The sequence below is a fragment of the Elephantulus edwardii genome, unplaced genomic scaffold (assembly GCF_000299155.1).
Source record: "Elephantulus edwardii isolate Elephantulus edwardi_28Jun2011 unplaced genomic scaffold, EleEdw1.0 scaffold00086, whole genome shotgun sequence".
Classification (NCBI taxonomy): Eukaryota; Metazoa; Chordata; class Mammalia; order Macroscelidea; family Macroscelididae; genus Elephantulus; species Elephantulus edwardii.
The window spans coordinates 12,062,552-12,083,260 of NW_006399836.1; the positions used below are offsets into that span (position 1 = coordinate 12,062,552).

General features: G+C 39.9%; 1 protein-coding gene across 1 annotated transcript in view; it reads left to right on the top strand.

The window, feature by feature from the left end:
- Positions 1 to 20,709, top strand: part of RBFOX2 (RNA binding protein, fox-1 homolog (C. elegans) 2) — a 379,765-nt gene that overhangs the window by 299,975 nt on the left and 59,081 nt on the right. The window contains 1 exon segment of the mRNA XM_006890161.1: positions 5,616 to 5,840. Coding sequence (XP_006890223.1) covers positions 5,616 to 5,840 — 225 coding nt within the window.

Sequence of the window (20,709 nt, forward strand, 5' to 3'; positions counted from 1 at the left end):
GGATAGAGCAGGGTTTAGGGCTGTTGTGCATAGGGTCGATATGAGTCGGAAACGACTCGACGGCACATAACAACAACATATTCTTGTCACTCTTTTCACGTTGTTGTATACTGTCTAGTCGGAACTGAACCATAGCTGACCCTCCAGCAGGTTTTCAAAGGTAGTTAATCGCGACGGGAGGAGATCGCCCATCCATCTCCTGTGGAGCAGCTGGTGGAATCGAACCTTGTGCAGAGCAGCTTCTTGCCACCAGAGCTTCCTCTTTTTACATTAAGAATATACATATTTTTCAGGTTTTATTGCAAAAATAGATTTTATTTATGAGGGTAATGAGAAGACTTACAGAATTTTGTTGTTGTGTACCATAAAGTCCTAACCAACCCATAGCTGACCCTCTGGCAGGTTTTCAGAGGCAGTTAATCACACAGGATGAGATTGCCCTTCCTTCTCTCGGGGAGCATTGGGTGGCCTCGAACCACGTGCCTTTGGATTGCAGAGTTCATTTACTGTCTTGATTTTGGCAAGGGCTTTATGAGTATTTTTGCCCTCATGTTGATTGAGTCCAGATCCTAGTGATCCTCTGTTGATGCTGTTACGTACTGTTGGGTCAGAAGTGACTCATAGCTGATCCTCCCACGGGTTTTCAGAGCAGTAATTGCATAGGAGATTGCCCTTTGTCCTGGAGAGCAGCTGGTAGATTCAGAACTGACCAGTCGGCGTGGCAGCACTGCTTCTTACCAGTAAGCCACCAGAGCTCGCTATGTAATGCTGTTGTCACTGTGTATCATCGAGTTGGAACTGACCCGTAGGTGACCCTCCAGCAAATTTCCTGAGGCAGTAAATCCCGCGGGAGGAGCAGCTGGTGGATTTGAACTGTGTGCCTTTGCATTGGCAGTGAAATGCCTTACCAGTAAGCCACAGGAGCCCCCCGTGTTGTTGTAGTGTGCCATTGAGTCAGAACGAACGACGCGTGGTTGACCCTCCAGCAGGTTCTCAGAAGCAGTGGTTGACCCTCCAGCAGGTTCTCAGAAGCAGTGAATCACACGGGAGGAGATTGCCAACCTTTTCCCATGGAGCAGCTGGTGGACTTGAACTATATGCCTTCGGGATTGCAGCACAGCTTCTTACCACTAGGCCACCAGCGCTCCCTATTGTGTACTGTAAATTTTTGTTGTTGCAGACTTTATGACTGAAAAAGTGGACTTATTTACTATTACTATGTTTTTTCATGACTATTAATGCCATAGTAGCACATTTTTGTTACATATTTACATTTCATCTCTTACTTTCATGTAGATCCTTACCTGCTTTTCTGTTGCATGTATGTTTCTTACTCATTTGTTTATCCTCCTGCATGAATGATAGTAATCCCGTCTTGATTGTTGCAAATACTTAACATCCATCCCAGCTGGTTTTTTCCTTTGAAATACATTTCCTCCTGTCTTCCCCCTGGATCTACTCCTCTCAATCCTTCCTTTCTTTCCTCTTAGTGTAACCAAATCTGTTTCCTTTTTTTGTTTCGTTTTAGTTCTCATATTTATTTTGTACTTAAGAATCTGACACCATTGATTACACTTCCAAGTTGTCATCATTTTAGTGTCCAAATTAGAGTATATTTTTTCTTTCTGGGATTTTTCTTTGATAGGAAGTATTAGGTAAGGGGCTAATTTTCTTTTCTTTCTAAAGGTGACCAACGACTATAAACAGTTCTTTGTGTCACTGACTTGAAACATTGCCTTTCTCTTCTGTTTCTAGCTGAGTCTCTTAGGATTGTCATTGTTCCACTGATCACTGTTTATATCCCTGCTATTTAATTACAGTAGATATACAGAGGTTTCATATATGATAGAGCATACCCTTTTTTATAGATTTTTCCTTTTTCAAGCTTTTCTGTGGTTTTCAAACAGGAGTTTTAAATTTCATCTTATTTCCTCCCTTGGGTGCCATTGATTGCAGATGAGAAATGACATTTAAGCACATGCTATTTGGAAAGGATGAACTTTTACATAGAAAATATCCTTCTAGAAAAAAATATGCATACATTTGTAATTATTCAGGGTTTTGCATGCTATATATTGTACTTTTTAATGTGTTACTGTTTTGAGTAACTAATTGTTAAATAATTATATATCTCACACATTTTTATTGTTAGATTTGCTAGTTTGTCATTCTTGTGACTTCTAAGTATATAATATTTGTGGAAATAATTGGTTTCTTTTTGTGATTTATCTTCATTGTATGCAGAATGAATAATAGTCATGAGTCCAATTTTATTTTTAATAACAGTGACATTTATTTTATTGTTTTTATAATGATTGCTGATGGTTTTATTGCCTTATTTTTCCCCCCCCTTTGGTATAATTGACATACCAGGTGTCAAGGTTAACAGATTTTAGCAACTTGATAAACCTGTTTTCAGTCCCATAACTTAAAGACATCAGTTTTTCTCTGGTTTTTCTTACTCAGTGTTCTGCTTTCACATGCACACCATGGACTGAGTCAGGTGCACCCCAGTCCTCAAATTTATTTTAATGTCCCTAATGACTAACATTATTGAGCCACCTTTTTATGTGTTTTCTCTTTACTTCTTTATCTTTTTGTGGAAAGTATCTATTGAAGCCTTTAACCAATTTTTTTTTAATTGCCTTGTTTTTTTTATTATGCCTTGTGATAGTTCTGTATAAATAGTCATAGAATCTGTATACAGATAATTTGTCAAATATATGTATTATGAATATTATCTCCCCGTTTCTGTCTTGGCTTTTTTATTACCTTAATAAAATCTGTCAGGAAGCAGAAGTTTTACATTTTGACCAGTCTGGTGATAAAGGGTAAAATGTTTGAACAGCTTTTAAAGAAAATGAGATCATTTCAGTGTTGTAGAGACAAACTAAGGTAAATAGACTGTAGTAATTTATTTTAGAAAATGTGCCTGGGCATAAAGTGAGCAGTACATTTAAGGTAAAATCAGATTTTGTGTTGGTAACAGTCTTTGTTCCAAAGGGCATGAGTTTTAATGTGGTATCCTAAAACCCTCTTTTTTTTTCTTTTTTCATTACAAGGAAGTGAGGGGATAGCTTGTTTTCTAATGTTTTTAAACCCAAACAGTCCACATCACCAGGTGCACCCCAGGAGATAGAGGTGGCCATATGCGTCTGTGAAGATTGCAGAGTTGGAAATTGTAAGGGACACTTCTTCTCAGTCCTGTTGAGTCTCTGCTTAGGAATCATCTCCATAGCATGGAATTTTTAGTGGAAAGAAATTAGTACTTATCACTGGGCAGAAATAAAGCGATACAAACCCAGATTTTCACTATTTGGTCTATAAAACTTTGATGACTAAGCCATAGGAGTGAGGAGTTTATAGAAATATTTGTATTTGAATCCTTTAGCCATCCCTGCCACTTCCTTCCAGGATGGTGTCTCAGTGGTTACCAGCTTGAGTCTACAGTGAAATACTGGCTTTGCTTTTAATGGAAGAAATGGCTAGTGAGGAGATTGTTCCTCAAGAAGGGAAGATGAGCAGAAATTCAACTAGTTTCTCAGAAGAAAAAAGAAGGGAAGATGAAGGTTTTAAAATAATTATTACTCCTAATTTCAATCCTTTATATTGGGGAGCTCTGGTGGCCTGACGCGTAGGAGACTGCACTACTAGCCCAAAGGTGGTGCTTCTCTAGTGGTTCGAATCCACAGCAGTTTCACAGGGAAAAGATGGACCATTTCCTTCCACACAGTGTACGGTCCCTTAAAACCCGTTGGTAGTTCAGCTTTCCAACTAGATAGCAATGAGAGAGGTCGATCAGACCTTGGAACTAAAAGTGCGCAAACACCTGTAAAGCCAAAATGTTACTGTGTGCTGACAAGTTGGAACCAACTCACAGCTGATCCTCCCACAGGTTTTCAGAGGCTGTAAATCGCAGGGGAGGAGGTGGTTGTTCTCCCAGAGAGTGACTGACTTGTCTTTGGATAGATAGCACCAAGCCATAGAACCAAAATAGCCTCTAATAATTGTCTGTTGTTGTTACGTGCCTTCAAGCTGCATATGACTCAGTGACCCTGCGAACTGCTGATCTAAACCCTATTCTCTCCTGCATCATCCTTATCATCTCCGCAACACACTTGAGCCAGCTGCCTGAGTCCCTGTAGTAGGGTCTTCCTCTCCTTGGCTGACTGTCCACCTTTTCAGCAGTTGTCTGTGGTGAATGTATAGTCCCTATTGAAACTTCACTAATCTCACTGGATTCCAGATAAGCATCTAAGAGTGATGTCAGGTTTGGGAATTGGAGTCTTGCTGTATTAGTATATAATATGACAACAATTCTTTTTAAAAAAAGCACAATTTCTGGTATTTTTTTTTTTTCCCCTTGGATAATTTCTTCTCTGTTTCTGTATTACCAGTTAAAAAATAATTTTTTGTGTGTGTGGTTTATTTTGTTGACCTAGTGGCCAAGTGTCAGATAAATATCTATCTTGGGATGAATTTACTGATTTATTTGTAATAGGTGTCTCCTGAACTCTATGCCTTAACACCTTGGGGTCTGTGTTGTCTGATTTTAACATTATGATGTTATCCTACTTATTGCTGCAGATCGTACTTTCAGAGTTAGTTGATTTGTTTACCTTTGGCTTCCTTTTGTGAATCACCAAACATTAGAGGCAAAAGAAAATACTCACTGCTGCTGTTGTTAGGGCCTTTCAGTCACCTGTGAGCAATTCTGTGACCAACAGGCCTGAAATTGGCCCTTTATTAAGCCCCTTTTTGCTGTAACTGTCAGTCTATCTTGTTGAAGGTCTTCCTCTCTTTTTCTGACCTTTGCAGCATACTGTCTTTTTTCCAAGGACTAGCCCGCCTGACAATATGTCCAAAGTATGTAAGATGAAATGTCATCGTGCTTCCCTCTAAGGGGAACACTGGTTGCACTCTCTCCACAAAGATAAGTTTATCTTTTGGCAGTCCACAGGATAGTCCATACTCTTCACCAACATCACAATTGAAAGGCATTGATTCTTTTCCCTTTTTTTCTTATTCATTGTCCAATTTTCTGATACGTTGTAAGCAGTTGAAAAATTCATAGTTTGGACCAGGCACACCTTAGTCTTTAAACTGGCATCGTTGCTCTTTAGCACTATGGAGGGGTCCTTTGCAGCAGATTTCCCCAGTGTAATACGTCTTTTGATCTCTTAACTGCTGTCCCTGTGAGTATTGATTGTAGATCCTAGTAAAAGACAAATATCCAGAGCCCAAACTAATTTGAACTCTAAAGTGATTTTGATGATGTACCTTATTAGAGAAATTTCTTGGCTATTTTTTTAAACTTGGTTTAAAGGGTAAGTTTTTACTTTAACATCTGGTCAACTTTAATATGATTGTGGACCTATCTAGTAACCATAAGTGAGAGTGAGAGAGAGGTGTGTGTGTGTGTGGCTGGCTAAATCTCTGTGTACGTTTATATAAATATATGTGTAACAGTATTTTCCTCAGTCTTGGAATCAGCAGGAATTGTCTATTTTACCTCAGCAGTTACAGTATATTCAGATAATGCTGCATATTCATCTTAAGCACAGTTATGGCGGAATCTAAAAACCCTTTTCTCTCTTTCTCATTATTTCTTTTAGGGTAACCAGGAGCCAACAACAACTCCTGATGCAATGGTTCAGCCTTTTACTACCATCCCATTTCCACCACCTCCACAGAATGGAATTCCCACAGAATACGGAGTGCCACACACTCAGGACTATGCCGGCCAGACCAGTGAGCATAACCTGACGCTCTACGGAAGTACGCAAGCCCACGGCGAGCAGAGTAGCAACTCGCCCAGCACACAGAACGGGTCTCTGACGGTATGTGAGTTAGGAGGGGGGAAATGGAAGGCTGCATTGCATCAGCTGGCGGTTTTTGCCTTAGTCATCAGACTAGAAAGCCCTTTGAATTGATCTAGCTTTTCTATAATTATAATTTGACTTCAAGCATTATAATTAGAAGTTGGAGATTTAGAATTAAGGCTCACAGTCTCTGCCTGGGAGCTTACAGTCTAAAATGAGGCAGACAGTATAACAAGGTATATTGGATAGCAGAAGGAAGCGTGAGAGGGTGCTGTAGTCAGCCTCCATGTGCCGTAACCCCCATGTTTCCTGTCCTCATTTTCTACAGCCTCTCCAGAGCACGCGTGCCTCCTCAGGCCTCCCTCTCAAGTACCCAGTCTCTTGGCTTTGCTCAGCTCCCTTCTGATTCTCCCCCAGGCACTGGCTATTGTTAGTCATCTTTGCTGAACCATCCATCTGTGTTCAGATTTCAAATGTTAAAGTACCCCGAGGCTGAGGCCTGGACTCCCTTTCTTTATATCCTGCATCCTCTTTAGATATGATCTTATCGGTCAAATTTATAATTTCCCCCCCATGAACAAATAACCCTAAAGTTCATATTTTCAGTCCAGATTTTTTCTTGGAATGCCAGGCTCAATAATGTAGCTGACAACCTGACGTTATCCCTAGAATGTCTACCAGGCATTTTCATCTAAACCCACCTTTCCTTTTTCTCCATGAAAACTGTTTCTTCATTTTTTTACATCTTAATAAATTCTGTTATATTGTAGTTGTATATGACTGAGTCAAAACTTGACCCGTGGCTGACCCTCTAGCAGGTTTTCAGAAGCAGTAAATTACACAGGAGGAGATGGCACATTCTTCTCCCACAGAGCAGCGGGTGCATTTGAACCAAGTGCCTTTGGAATTGCTTCGCAGCTCCTTACTGCTGAGTCACCAGAACTCCAGTAGATTATATGAGTAAATTCATCTAATTGCTCAAGCAAAACCTAGGAGTCATTCTTTGTTCCCTCATCTCCTCATCCAGTTTATTAGCAAGTCTTGGCAACCCTCACTCGAAATTTTTTCTACCTCAACTTCTTTATCTTAATACTCCGGCTGGATACTGTACTTGGTTAAGAGCTCAGCTTTTCTGCCAGATTTTTTCATGTGGATCCAGTTTGTCCCTACTTAGTGTTATGATATTATTGTTAGGTGCCCTCCAGCAGGGCCCGCTCATAACAACACTGTACAGCAGAACCAGCCCTTCTGGATCCTGCGCCGTCCTCACAATCTCCTGTGCTTGAGTTTAGGCAAGCTCTCTCTCTCTGTGTCTTAACTTGCTCTTAAGTAAAATGAAGATAATAGTGTCCACCTTCTAGGGTTGTTAAAATATTTCAAGGGACTTACCCATCGCCATCTGTCCTTGGTGACTTACTGGTTAAGTCCTTGCCTGCTTACTAACAAAAAGATTGGTGGTTCCAGCACACTTGACAACTCCATGGGAGAAAGCCGTGACAGGCCGCTCCCATAGAGATTACCACCTAGAAAACCCTGTGGGGCCTTTCTGGTTTTATCATGTGACCTTTGCTGTGAGTCAGCATTGACGTGATAGCAGAAGCAGCCATCACTATGGAGTCCCTGGGAGGTGCTTGCCTGGTAAGTGAAATACTGGCAGTTCAGACTCACCCATAGACACATTGGGAAAAAAAACACTCTGCTTCTAAAAGATGACAGCTTTGAAAGTCCTTGGGAACACAGTCTACTCTGCAAGACATGAGGCCCCTGCGGCGGCGGGGGGGGGGGGGGTATGGTATGTATATGTGTTGTTTTTAAAAACACATCATCAGCACTCTAGTTCATGTGACATCCCTTTCCTCTATAACTCAAATCTAACTGCTTCTCCATCCTTTACAAAGTGCCAAGGTAGGTTAAGGGGTTTGGGTTTGTTTATGGTTTTGTTTTCTTTTAATGTGAATGAGGCCATTTTCCCTTTTATGATTTCCTAGTTAGGTTTGAGTTAGGAAAATGAGACCATTTTCCTTTTTACCATTTTATGGTTTCCTAAGCAGTCAGGAAATCAAAAAGCATATCGCGATGGGAAAGTCTGCTGTTAGGGACCTCTCAAACGTACTCAGGAGCAACAGTGTCTCTCTGGAGACTAAGGTGTGCCTGATACAGGTCATGGTATTTGCAATCGCTTGTTATGCATCAGAGAGTTGGACAATGACTAGGGAGGACAGAAGGAGAGTGGATGCTTTTGAGCTGTGGTGCTGGAGAAGGGTACTGAATGTACCCTGGACTGCCAGGAAAACAAACAGATCCATCTTGGAGAGGATTAAACCAAGCTGCTCCTTGGAGGCAAGGATTCTGGGGCTTCGTCTGACATACTTTGGACATGTTGCCAGGAGGGATGGGTCCTTGGAGAGGGACATCATGCTTGGGAGGGTGGAGGGACAGCGCAGGAGGGGAAGACCCTCTATGAGATGGATTGATTCGGTGACTGGGGTAATCGGGATGGGTGTGTCAGAGGCGGTGCGGTTGGCGCAGGATAGAGCAGGGTTTAGAGCTGTTGTGCATAGGGTCGCTATGAGTCGGAAACGACTCGATGGCACATAACAACAACAACAACAACAACAATTGATTGGCTATGCAGAGGCATTTGACTCGGTAGATCCTCACAAACTATGGTTGACATCGAGAAGAATGGGAATCCCAGAACATCTGATCATGCTCAAAGGATACCTAGACCAAGAAGCTCTTGTCCAAACAGAGCCAGGGAACGCTACATCGTTTAAAATCAAGAAACTGCATTAACGCTGAATCCTTTCTCCATGCTTATTCAGTCTGTATGCTGAGCAAATCATTCGAGAAGCAGGACTTGAAAACAATGGCATCAGGATAGGAGGCCGATTCATTGACAGCCTGCATTATGCAGATGACACGACCTTGCTTGCTGAAAGTGAACAGGGCTTGGAGCTCTTGCTGCAGAAGATCAAAAACTACACAACCTTATATGGATTACGTTCTACAACATAGAATGACAGAAATCATCACCACCCAGCCAATAGGCAAAATCATGATAGATGGAGAAAAAATTGAAATTGTCAATTATTTCGTCTTGCTTGGATCCAGAGTCAAGACATTGGCACCAGTAGTCAGGAAATGAAAAGGTGTATTATATTAGGAAACTGCTCCAAAGTACTGAGGAACAGTGATTGAAGTTTAAAAGACTAAGATGTGAGATGCACCTGATTCAGGCTGTGGTCTTTTCAGGCACTTGCTGTGGGTCTTGGAGTTGGGTGATAAAAAGGATGACAGAAGAACCAAAGCCTTTGACGTGTGGTGTTAAAGAAGAGCACTCAGTAACCAATGGTTTGCCAAAAGAGCTAACAGACATGGATTGGAGAGTGCTCCTTAGAGGCAGGGATGGTGAAGCCTCATCTCACATACCTTGGATGTGCTTCTAGGAGGGGCAGGTCATTGGAAAGGGGCGTCATGCTTGAAAAGGGTGGAGGGTCAGATTGACACAGTGGCTGCACCGTGGGCTCAAGTGTATCAGAGATGATGTGAATGGCAGAGGATAGGACAGGGTTCAACAGGGTTCAGATCTGTTGTTCATAGAGTCACTATGAGTTAGACTTGATAGCACATAACAACATAATTAGAATAAAATCCAGACTCTTTATTTGGCTTACTAGTTAGTCCCTGGCTCCAGCCCATCTCTTTGACCTAACCTGTTACTACTTACGTTGTTGTTGTTGTTGTTGTTAGCGACCCTATGTACAACAGCCCTAAACTCTGTCCTGTGCCAATCGCACTGTCTCCAACACACCCATCCCAATTACCGCAGTCACTGAATCAATCCACCTCATAGAGGGCCTTCCCCTCCTGCGCTGTCCCTCCACCCTCCCAAGCATGATGTCCCTCTCCAAGGACCCGTCCCTCCTGGCAACATGTCCAAAGTATGTCAGACGAAGCCCCAGAATCCTTGCCTCCAAGGAGCAGCTTGGTTTAATCCTCTCCAAGATGGATCTGTTTGTTTTCCTGGCAGTGCAGGGTACATTCGGTACTCTTCTCCAGCACCACAGCTCAAAGGCATCAATTCTCCTCTGTCCTCCCTAGTAATTATCCAACTCTCTGACGCATAACAAGTAATTGCAAAGACCATGGACTATATCAGACACACCTTAGTCTCCAGAGAGACACCATTACTCTTCAGTACTTTGGAGAGGTCCCTAACAGCAGACTTTCCCATCGCAATACATCTTTTAATTTCCTGGCTGCTAGTGTGAAGAATGTTGACTGTGGAGCCAAGCAAACTAAAACTATGAACAATCTCAATGTCTTCACCATCCATCCTAATTTGAGAGTGGCTATTTCTCACATACTTTATTTGTGTGTAAGAAGCCGTATAGCAGGTTGAATTATGTGGTGTAGTTCCAAAGATGAAATTTTCCTGTCCACTGCATAGAAAGTCATATTTTCAGTTTTCTGATTTGATGGAAGTGGACTTTTCACTTACCAGATTACCAAAGGGAAAATTTTATTAAACCTGTAAACCATTCAGTAAGATTTTTTTCTAGTGAAGATCTTTATGGTGGAAGCTTTTTTTTTTTGTATAAGAATAGATAATTTCAAAATAACAATGAGATGCCATCTCACCCCAGTAGCAATAGCAAAGTTCAATAGGGCATCTAACAACAAATCCTGGTAAGGTTATAAAGAGATTGGAACTCTCATTCATGGCTGGTGGGAATATAAAATGAGATAGCCACTATGGAAGACAGTCTGGCACTTTATCAAAAAGTTGAAAATAAAAAAAAAAAAAAAAAGTTGAAAATAGAAATACCATTTGACCCAGCTCTCCCACTATTGGGAATATACCCTAAGAAACCAGAGCCATGTCACAGATGGATGCACACTCAAGTTTATTGCTGCGTTATTCATAATAGCAAGGAGATGGAAGCACCCCAAGTGCCCATTAGCAAAGAAGTGGATAGGAAAACTGTGGTAAATCCACACAATGGAATATTATACAGCATTGAAAAACTATGAACTTACCAAACACAACACAACATGGGTGAGTCTGGAAGACATTATACTGAGTGAAATTATCTCTGTCACAAAAGGACAAATGCTGCACGTGACTACTGTTACAAAAATAGCATAGAGTTGGAGGAGTGCGTCAAAGGGAGCAGGAAAAGAATGGATAGATAATGAACACTACACTGGAAGACGGGAGCTCTGGTGGCTTAGTGTAAGAAGCTGCTCCCAAGGGACTTACTGCCTCTGGAAATTCACTGGAGGGTCAGCTATGGGTCAGTTCTGACTCAGCAGCACCCGAGGTGAAGGGAAGGACTACCTGAAAGGAACGGGTGCGGGGACATTGTGTGTAAGACAGTTGACAGTCGGACAGATGCACTGCACAGAGAGTTGAGGGAGGGAGGGAAAGGTATGTCAGTGAATAAGTGAAAATCCATTCTTTTTGTAAACTTTCACTAAAATCACAATAAACTTGAAAAAAATAATTTCTATAAAAGGATTAACCAATTAATTTCCTTATTGTTAAACCAAAACCAAAGCCACTGTTAGCAATTGATTAAATTTTCTAAATTCTTGTTAACACATTGCCGCAAATGACGGCAAATGTGTTTCTAAGCACGGTCGTCAATTTAAAAGTGTGCGGCAACATGTTAAATCAGTTTTTTATAATAAATGTCTCTGCAAATTTGTCTATTTTATCTAGATTACATAATATGCTAGTATTAAGATTATGTAATTTGCTAATATAAAATTATTTGTGATAATCTAGTATAATCTTTTTCATTTCTGTAAGTCTATAGTGATATGTCTCTTCCCTCACCCCACCATGGTTAGTCTAGCTAAGGCTCATTCATTTTGCAGCTCTTTCTAGGAAATTGTTTGGTTTTACTGAATTTTTCTTGTGTTGTTTTTCTTTGATTTCCACTTGCAGTCATTATTTCCTTCTTTGAGCTTGATTTGCTCTTACTTTTCTAGCTGCTTGAGTTGGAAGCTCAGATAGTTGATTTTAGCTTTTCCCCCTTTGTAATATATGTTTGAAGTTACACATATTCTCCTTAAATTTCTCATTAGCTGCATTCCTTAAAATGTAGAATATTACATCTTCATTTTCATTTAGTTAACAGTAGTTCTACAATTTTCCTTATGATTACTTCTGTAATTGTGGGTTACACTGGAGCTGTTTTTTCCTTTTGTTGTGTCATGACTTAATTCCATTATTATTAGTATTTTTTAAGTTTCTTTTATTGAGACTAATGTTTTGACCTAGAATACATTTTCCCTAGTAAATCTTAGAGAATTAGCCCTTTTATCAATATAAAATAATAATTTTTTGTTTTGTTGTTGTTTCTTGGTCTAATTAATATAGCCTTCATGTTCTCTTAGGATTACTGTTTATGCAGTATAATTCCTTTAACCACTTTCTTTTTACTCTCTTTTCATCTAAAGAATGTCTCTCAGGACAGAAACCTACAATGGAATCCTGCTTTTCCATCCAGCCTACCTATTTCTTCCTTTTCACAATAACATTTAGTTATTTCATGTTTTATGTAGTTACTCTCCTTTCAGAATTGTTACATGTTGAGTGCTTTTTACTGTGCCTTTTTAATATTTTACAAGGTGGGTTTTTTTGGTTTTTTTTCTTCTTCTTACATTTTGTTAATATCAGTCTACATATGATGTCTTGTGCTTATACCACCTGTAAAGGTTGGGGTTTGTGGCTTACACTGGTAAGACACAACCTTTTTTGCTGCAGTATGCTTTTATTTACCACCTTTCTTCGTGCTTGTATTGTCATATTTGTTACAACAACCTGTAATGCAAATATAACATTGTAGTATTTATTACTACTTTTCATTGAAGGTAATGAAAAGTAATTATTTGTTTTTAAAATAAATTTAACCTTTCTGGTGATCTTAGAAGCTTCTGTGGTTTCAAGTTATTATCTGATGTCTTACTCTTCCAGTCTGATTTTATTATCTCCTATAATAATTTTCTGCTTGTAGCAAAATTGGTTTTCTTTGTTGGAAAAGATCTTTCTTCTGTCTTCATTTTAGAAACATAGTACCTACAACTATAGAGTACTTTGTTGATAGTTAGTTCTCCTCTGTCCTACTCCCTCTCCCGTGCTTTCAAATCTGTTTTAGGAACTCTGGTAGCCTAGGGGTTAAAGAGTTAGCCAACACAAAGGCTGTACCGAGGTTACACAAAGGCAGGTGGATTGAATCCACCAGCTGCTCCATGAGAGAAAAATAAACAACCTCCTGTGGGATTTGGAGTCTCTGAAACCCTACTGGAGGGTCAGCTAGTGTCAATTCCGACTTGTCAGCACATAACACCACCACCACTACTACCATTTTACTAATGAACAGAGTCGATTGTTTTCTTATGAATAGTCACCATTATGTGTACAGTTACTATCCTGTATGCAATGACTGGCTTCTGTCTGGCTGCTTTCAAAATTTTCTGTTTGTCTTCGAGCCATTTGATTATGACATGTATAGATGTGATTTCTCTTTGATTTTATGATACTGAGTCTGTTGAGATTTTTGGATCTTTACATTATTGCTTTACTCTTGTTTTTGCCAGTTCACTGGGAGAATGTTTTCAACATCTTAAATTTGCTTTTGAACCTATCCAGTGAATCTTTCGTTTCTTTTTCCATTTAAGAATTTTGATTTCTCTCTTGAGTTTTCATGTCACATTTCCTTTTAATGCTTTGAATTGATTTTTACTTGGTCTTTTGAAGTTGTTTGTTGAATCTAGTATATGCCTCATTTCTTCTCTGATTAGTCACCATTTGTTTCCCTGAGTCTCCATCATGCTTCCTGTTTCTTAAGTGTCTTGGAATTTAATGAGAATTAGACATTTTACTATGTTGTAGAGACTCTGGAGTGTAGTTTCTTTCTTTTCCTGTGAGGCGTGTACATTTGTTTTAAGTAACTTGCCTGAATGTCAGTGGCAGGGTCTGACTCCCATCACGCACACATTCAGTGGTATTTATGCATTGTGATTTTAGTTCATATTTTTACTGTTTCAGTCTGGTTTAGTTCATGTCCTTGCCACAAGTCACAGGCCAACTGTCCACTAGATAACAATAACAGCCCTGTGTTTCTGAGGTTCAGTGGTCAGCCAGTGATGCAAGCATGCAGACCTTCCCCCCACTGATGTATCCATCTCTATGTTGGTTGGGAGCCCATTCAAAGTTCAACCATTCTCATACCTACCTTGAGTTTTCTTTCTGTTGGGACTTCTCATGTCTCCTGTTCATCTATAGAAGTTTTATAGCCAGTCAGATGTGTGAGGAGAGCATATCTTTTTACCAGATTTCTTACCAGTTGACCATTCAGCCCAGCTAGGCTACAAACTCAACCTAGGAAAACAGTGAGTTTTCTCTGGTAGGTTTCTGCCATTTTGACACTTAGCTGACCAAACTGAAAGATTTCTAACCCCATTCTAATCCCCCCAAGTCAAGCAAGTCCCTTCTGGTAGCAAAGCTGTGGGTTTTTCTTTCTGTCCCCAGGTTAAGAAAGGAGATGGAGAAGGAGTTTGCACAACTTCACACAAAAGGTTTACAGACTCCTTTTCTTAAGCTCTGGAGTAGTACAAGAAACTCTTCTACTTATTGGCCTTTTATCAGTTTTCAAAACCCTGAAACAGTTGTTTTAACTGTTTTGTCCAGTTGTTATTTTGTTTTGAATTGAGGATTCATTGGCCCGTTCATTCCATGAGAGCTAAAAGTATCTTTCCTTACTTCTCTCATAGCATTTTCTTTTTTTCCTTTATTGCCATTGTTTCCCTTTGTTTCAGATCCTTGGATTCTGTGCATCTAAGAATAGTGATTAAGTGCAGACTGTGACTCTTACAAATATAGATCAAGTTAAGATTTCTGTTCCCCATCCATATGAGAAATGGTTTGCTTTATAATTTTCCACTATATCAATCAATTTTAATTCATAAAGATATAATGATGTAAAACTAAGAATCCAAAAAAAAAAACAAAGAATCCATGTGTATGAATTATAATTCTGTTGGTGCTAAAAATAGTTGTAGAGAAAATTGAATCGTTTTTTAGTTGACCAATAACCAAAGATGTCAGAGATTTGAGCATAGGTCTAGTAGAAAATTATTAGGAAGCTCTTTATCTGTAAGAGAACTTGTTATGCTTTGTAAAGTAGAACTTGTTATGCTTTGTAAAGTAGTTTTGTGGGTGCTCTGCCAGGGTTTTTACAGCTGGGGAATTTTCGTTTCATACTTACCACTATACTGCTATAACCTTTACTTTTCCATCTCTAAGCCAGCCAATGATTTTGTCATTAATTCTCTTCACAGAGACTTACACAACTTTTTCCTCTCAGTCCAAGAGTCATATCTTTCTAGGCAAAGCGGAATATAAATATTTCTTCAGACTCATGTAGAAGTGTGCAAAGACAGAGGAAGCATGGGGATGGATGGCTGAACCTGATAACATCGCAGAGGGGTCCAGTCCCCTTCAGCAGCATCCATGGTACCAAACCAATTCCCATGAGGTCAGACGTGGCCTCAACACTCCCACACCTTCTTCTACTAATTCCAGCATCAATTGGATAGCTCCACTACTGGGCCTGAAATCTGTTGCAATGACTACACAGATTTCACAGAATCATATTCATGATTATGGAGTTTACTAGAGAAATTGTCAGGTGACAATTCAGGTTGGCAACAAGATACAGTTCCTCAATCAGGCAGCTTCTCAAGTGTGCGCATAGGCCCTTTGACCTTCACCCTCATGACTTAGGTCAGTGTTACAGAGTTCATTCCGTACTTCCAGTTCTGACATCCTCCCACAGCCTTCCATTAAGCTTGTGCAAGGGTTCCTAGCTGTGGTTGCCTCCATGGGCAGCAGCCCCAAGTCAGCTCTGTCTCATACTGGCCTCTGGCTTTCTGCTGTGGCTGCTGTGCATCTTCTGTAGATGCTATTCTGACTGGTGCAGGAATCTCTGGCCCCAGAGGACGCCTTCTACCCTCTAGGCTTCATCTTCCTTACTAGTTAGTAGTGTGGTAAGATTCCCATCTTTGCTGCTAAGCTGAACTCAAGTTAAACTTGATATAATGAAAAAAACTGTCCAGTCTCATAATTATTAGGTTATACATGTCCTACTTAAAATTCCCACCCTCTAAAGTGGTGAAAGTCAAAGTCACTGACTACCAAAGCCAATTTGAATGATAAGCCCATGCCACTATAGCCAACCACGTCTTGTAGCACTTACAAGGTAAGATGTTATTATACATCCTTATCTCCCTGACTAAACCGTCCAGCTTACATTCTATGATTTGTTATAGTATCTGCTATTTAATAGTTACTCAGTAAAGATTTCTTGGTGGAAATGAGAAATACATGGGTGTCCAGAGGGAAGAAAGTCAGGTTTCTTAGTGGAGATGGCTTTGATCTGGATCTTTGTATGAAGAATAATTAGAATTGGATTACTGAGATAACAGAGATGAGTAGATGAGGTGTCAAGTGATGGGAAAGGTTCAGTGAAGACGTGAAAAGATGGGGAGATAGTAGGTATAGGGCAGTAATATAAAATAGAATGCATATGAATGTATAAGAAACAAAGCACATGTACAAAGCATGGTATATATGAATAATTATATGCAAATCAGTAACATCTTTTTTTAAAAAATAGCATTTCATTAAACCAGAGTGGTTAAAGCATATTTCATAGACTTATCCATGCACATACTATGGTATCCTTTTACTTGAAATAGTTTGGCTTTCTTTGCTGAATTTTTAAAATAAAATGTAAAAAGAAAAGAATTAGAATTTGGAGATAGGGAAATGCTATAGAAAGAGTTAAAGGCATTTCCCAAAGCCAAGACAGATGAGAAAAATCAGTGTCTTTTGGCAAAACCTATTTTTTCCCCTTTCCTGAGGCTTTGGATATGTGGTAAAAACCTGTGGTGAGTAAAGTGATAGATGGCTTAGGTAGATTGAGAAGACCATACATTTACATGCCAGGATGAGAAATGTATATCTAGAAAATTAATTTTTTTTTAGTCATGTCAAAATGCGAGAAGCAAGGAGACTAGTTAGAAAATAACATACATGCTTGGAGATCCTAATGGAATTTTAATCTAAGGAAGGACTATGTAGAAGAAGAAATTAATTCAAGAGAAATTATAAAAGGATATATAAGATTTGACAGTTGATAGGCTGAATAAGAGAGTCAAGATTATGTCATTCTTATTGTTAACAGTCTTCTTTTTTTCTTTCTCTGTTTAACTATTTCTTGAATAAGTCATTTTACCTCCCAAGTTCCAGTTTCCTCATCTATTAAAGGTTAACAGTGTCTCCTTGACTGCAGGGTTGTAGGGAAAGTAAATAAATAACCCAATGGGAATTCCTTCTTTGGATCATTCCATGAGGTAATGGCCGTTAGCCATCTTTGGTCACTTGAATCGGCTTCCTCAGTTGATCTCATCTGGTGTGCTGGTCATCACCGTGTGTCACAGCCACATTTGAACTTCTCATACAAAAATCAGAAATGCACTGACGTCTGGATTTTGTTTGGTTTTTAGCATTTACACACTGGACTGGAGACTTCTTCTGTTCTTTAAAGGAGAGTTTGTTTTGACGCTCGCTCGGTCCCATACTGTGCCTCAGGAAAAGAGGTAGCTGTGAGAAGTCTGCCTCCTGGGCCTGCAGACGCTTGATGATGCCTGAGCCTGCCTGCAGAGAAGAAAGGACCTCAGTTCCCGTAGGCTTAGATAGCTCCCAAAGGCCAGCAGGCATAAATAACCACGGCATTTGAAGGAGACAAGCTTTGGTCAATAATCTTCAGATAGGAGATTGCAGGATTTTTTTTTTCTATCTTAACTATTGTGAAGTTACTGGATTATATTTTCTTGAGGGTCAGAAATGTAATTTATACTCTATCACCCCTACAGGTGTATAATAAATGTATAGTTAAGTGCTTTTGAATGAAAAGCTTACAGAGGCATAGTTAAACATTCTTGGTTGATTTGTCAGGGATTACTGTTAAAAACATGAACAATTAATATGCTAGGAAAACTAGAGTTCTTTCTCTTAACATTCTTTCACTTAATATATTATTTTAGTTAGGTTTAATTGGAATTCTTTACTTAGAAGTCATAGCATATTATTGATTCTTTCACTTAAATGGAAAGTTTTCCTGACTAAATACTTAGATAACACCTTCATACTCAGAACTTCATGTAGAGTCACCCTTTTTCTTTTGCTGTGATTACATATATATGAAACTGTTCACTACAAATGAGAAAGTCTGTACAAAAGAATCCATCCTTATATTCCATTCCTGTCAGGGGTCATAAACTTGAAGAGTCTTTAATACTGTACGAAGGGACTAGAGTAGGGTTGAAGGCCAGTTGGGAGAGAGATGATAGCCATACCTAGAGGAAGAATCTTTGAAAAAATTTGAAATTGTTCATTATGGATGAGTAAGTAAGCCCTTGAGATTCTGAGATGAAAGCATTCAAGAACCACCTTTCTAAGGTAATACATAATTGTGGCAATGTACAGAGAAGATCTGAGCATAATAAGTTTCCTTGGAACAGAAGCCTGCCCTCAGTAGGAGAAGCAGGCTGATATGTGGAGGACGTTGAATATAAGGTCAAAGAATTTGAAATTTTATGTTGTAAACAGTTTTTACCACCACAGTTGTGGGGTTTATTAGAGAGTACAAGGTACAGTCTTCAGTCACGACAGCTCCATAGATCCGCTCAAAAGCTCTCGACCTCAGCCTCAACGCTTTAGGCCAGTGTTACCCAGGCCTTACACTCTTGCTAACTATGGCATCTCCCCTAGCCCTCTAGTAAGCTGAGTTAAGGTCCTCCATCATTTGTACTGCAGCTACTGCTGCTCTGATTTCAATCCTGATCTATCTTGCACAAAAGGATGCTATACTTCTTTTTTTAATGGTAATAAGATTCCCATATGGGGCCTCTCAAGTCTCTGCATTAGACTCATGTCTTTATTAAAATATTTCAGCTGATCCTTTAACAATCTACAGTATAGGAGAATCTCGTTACTACAAGAAAAGAAAACCAGAGAGTGCGGTGAATCCTTTTGTGGGCTAGAGATTCCTCCTCAAAGAGCTCAGGACTGAGACAAAGCAGCTGGCAGAGTGTCAGGAACCCTGGAAAAAGGAAGTTCGTGTGAGAAATAGGTAGAGATGCATAGGGGCACGTCTGACCTCATGGGAATTGGTCTTTACTGCCAAGGGTGTCGATGGGGACTCTTCCCCCGTGTAGAGTTAGGGAGGATGAGAATTGGAAGTTTTGAACAGTGTGTGTGTGTGTGTGTGTGTGTGTGTGTGTGTGTGTGTGTGTGTGTGTTAGAGCATTTGTGTTTACCTGAATGGATTTGATGGCTCTCGAATGTTTAGTCTATATAGTAGTATAAAACATATGACAGGATTAATACTGCATTTTGTAGATTACAGAAAGTGTGCAAGTCCACCTTTGGCCAATACTTGATTGTGTATGGTAAAAAAATAAAAGGAGGGAATATTTGCTCTAGAGAACTGTAGACTTGCCGAAGGAGTGGATTTTTCTGGCCTAGTCAGTAGGGAATTGTGCTTCTAACCCAAAGGCCTTACCTCTGGAAGTTCCAGCCCAGCAGCAGCTCCAGTGGAGAAAGGTGGAGAAGTCTTCTCCTCTTAGTTTACAATCTCAGAAATCAGAAACCTGGGAAGTCAGCTGTGGGTCAATTCTAACTTGACAGGATTGAATTTGACTTTTGTTTTTCATTGCTGGCATCTGAGCAGACCTGTAAATAAATCAAGCTAGCCTCCAGAGTGCTCCTCATCTCTACTTTCTTGGCTTCTTCACATCCCTTTCTCTTGAGGTTAAGCTAGTTTCTCTTGCATTTCTTTACCATTGGTTCAGTCTACACGTAGACACGTGCGATTGCTCACTCCTATATCTGATAATACAGAAAGACTCCTGACAGTCTGACGACCTACAGCAAAGAAATAATTGTCTAAAAAGGGACTTTGGGAATATAATAGAAAAAATGAGGCCAAAATCCTTCTCTCACATAGTGTATTAGTAGACTGACTGTATTTTATGTTACTCAGCCTGAAACACAGGTATCATGAACATGTTCCCTGTCCAGGCCAGAAATAGAGGGCTAGGTCTACAAAGGAAGTCATTCGCCCAGCCATCCAGGTTACCAGGAGAACTCCTCATTTCCCATCCCCCCAAATAATAAGAGACACACGACATTAGTCCAATACAAAATAGCCGTACTGTGTATCCATTTACCCTTAAAAGGAGTTATTTGTACCCTCCAGCTCTGAACTTTTGAAGAATAAACCTTCTAAGGTGGATTTAGAAGGAGTCTGTAACCTGGTCTAAAAATGTTAAGTGTTGGTATAGACGACCACACTCAAAGTCAGTCCTGAGAGGTTTTGAGTAGAAACAAAACTGTCCTTTGGATCATGGAAGACCCAGGGCACCCTTTTTGGACTTTTGTTGCTTCTGCTTTCTGTGCCTCCATTTAAAGGCTAAAAACAAAAGCATTGCCAGGTTCGCCAGCTGTGCTCTACTGACTCTTAACTACTCTCACATTTTAGTCCCCCTGAAGAAGCACAAAGGATTGAGTTGGGATCCAGATATGGTCTATCTTAGTTTCCACTTACTTTTTAAACCTCGACTTTAGCAGGGACATACCAATAGATTTATCTCATTCTTAAATGTACATTGTTGTTGTTATGTGCAGTCGAGTTGCTTGCGACTCATAGCAACCCTATGTACAAGAGCCCTAAATCCTGCTCTATCCTGTGCCAACCTCCCTGTCTCCGACACACTCACTCCCACCACCCCAATCAATGAATCGATC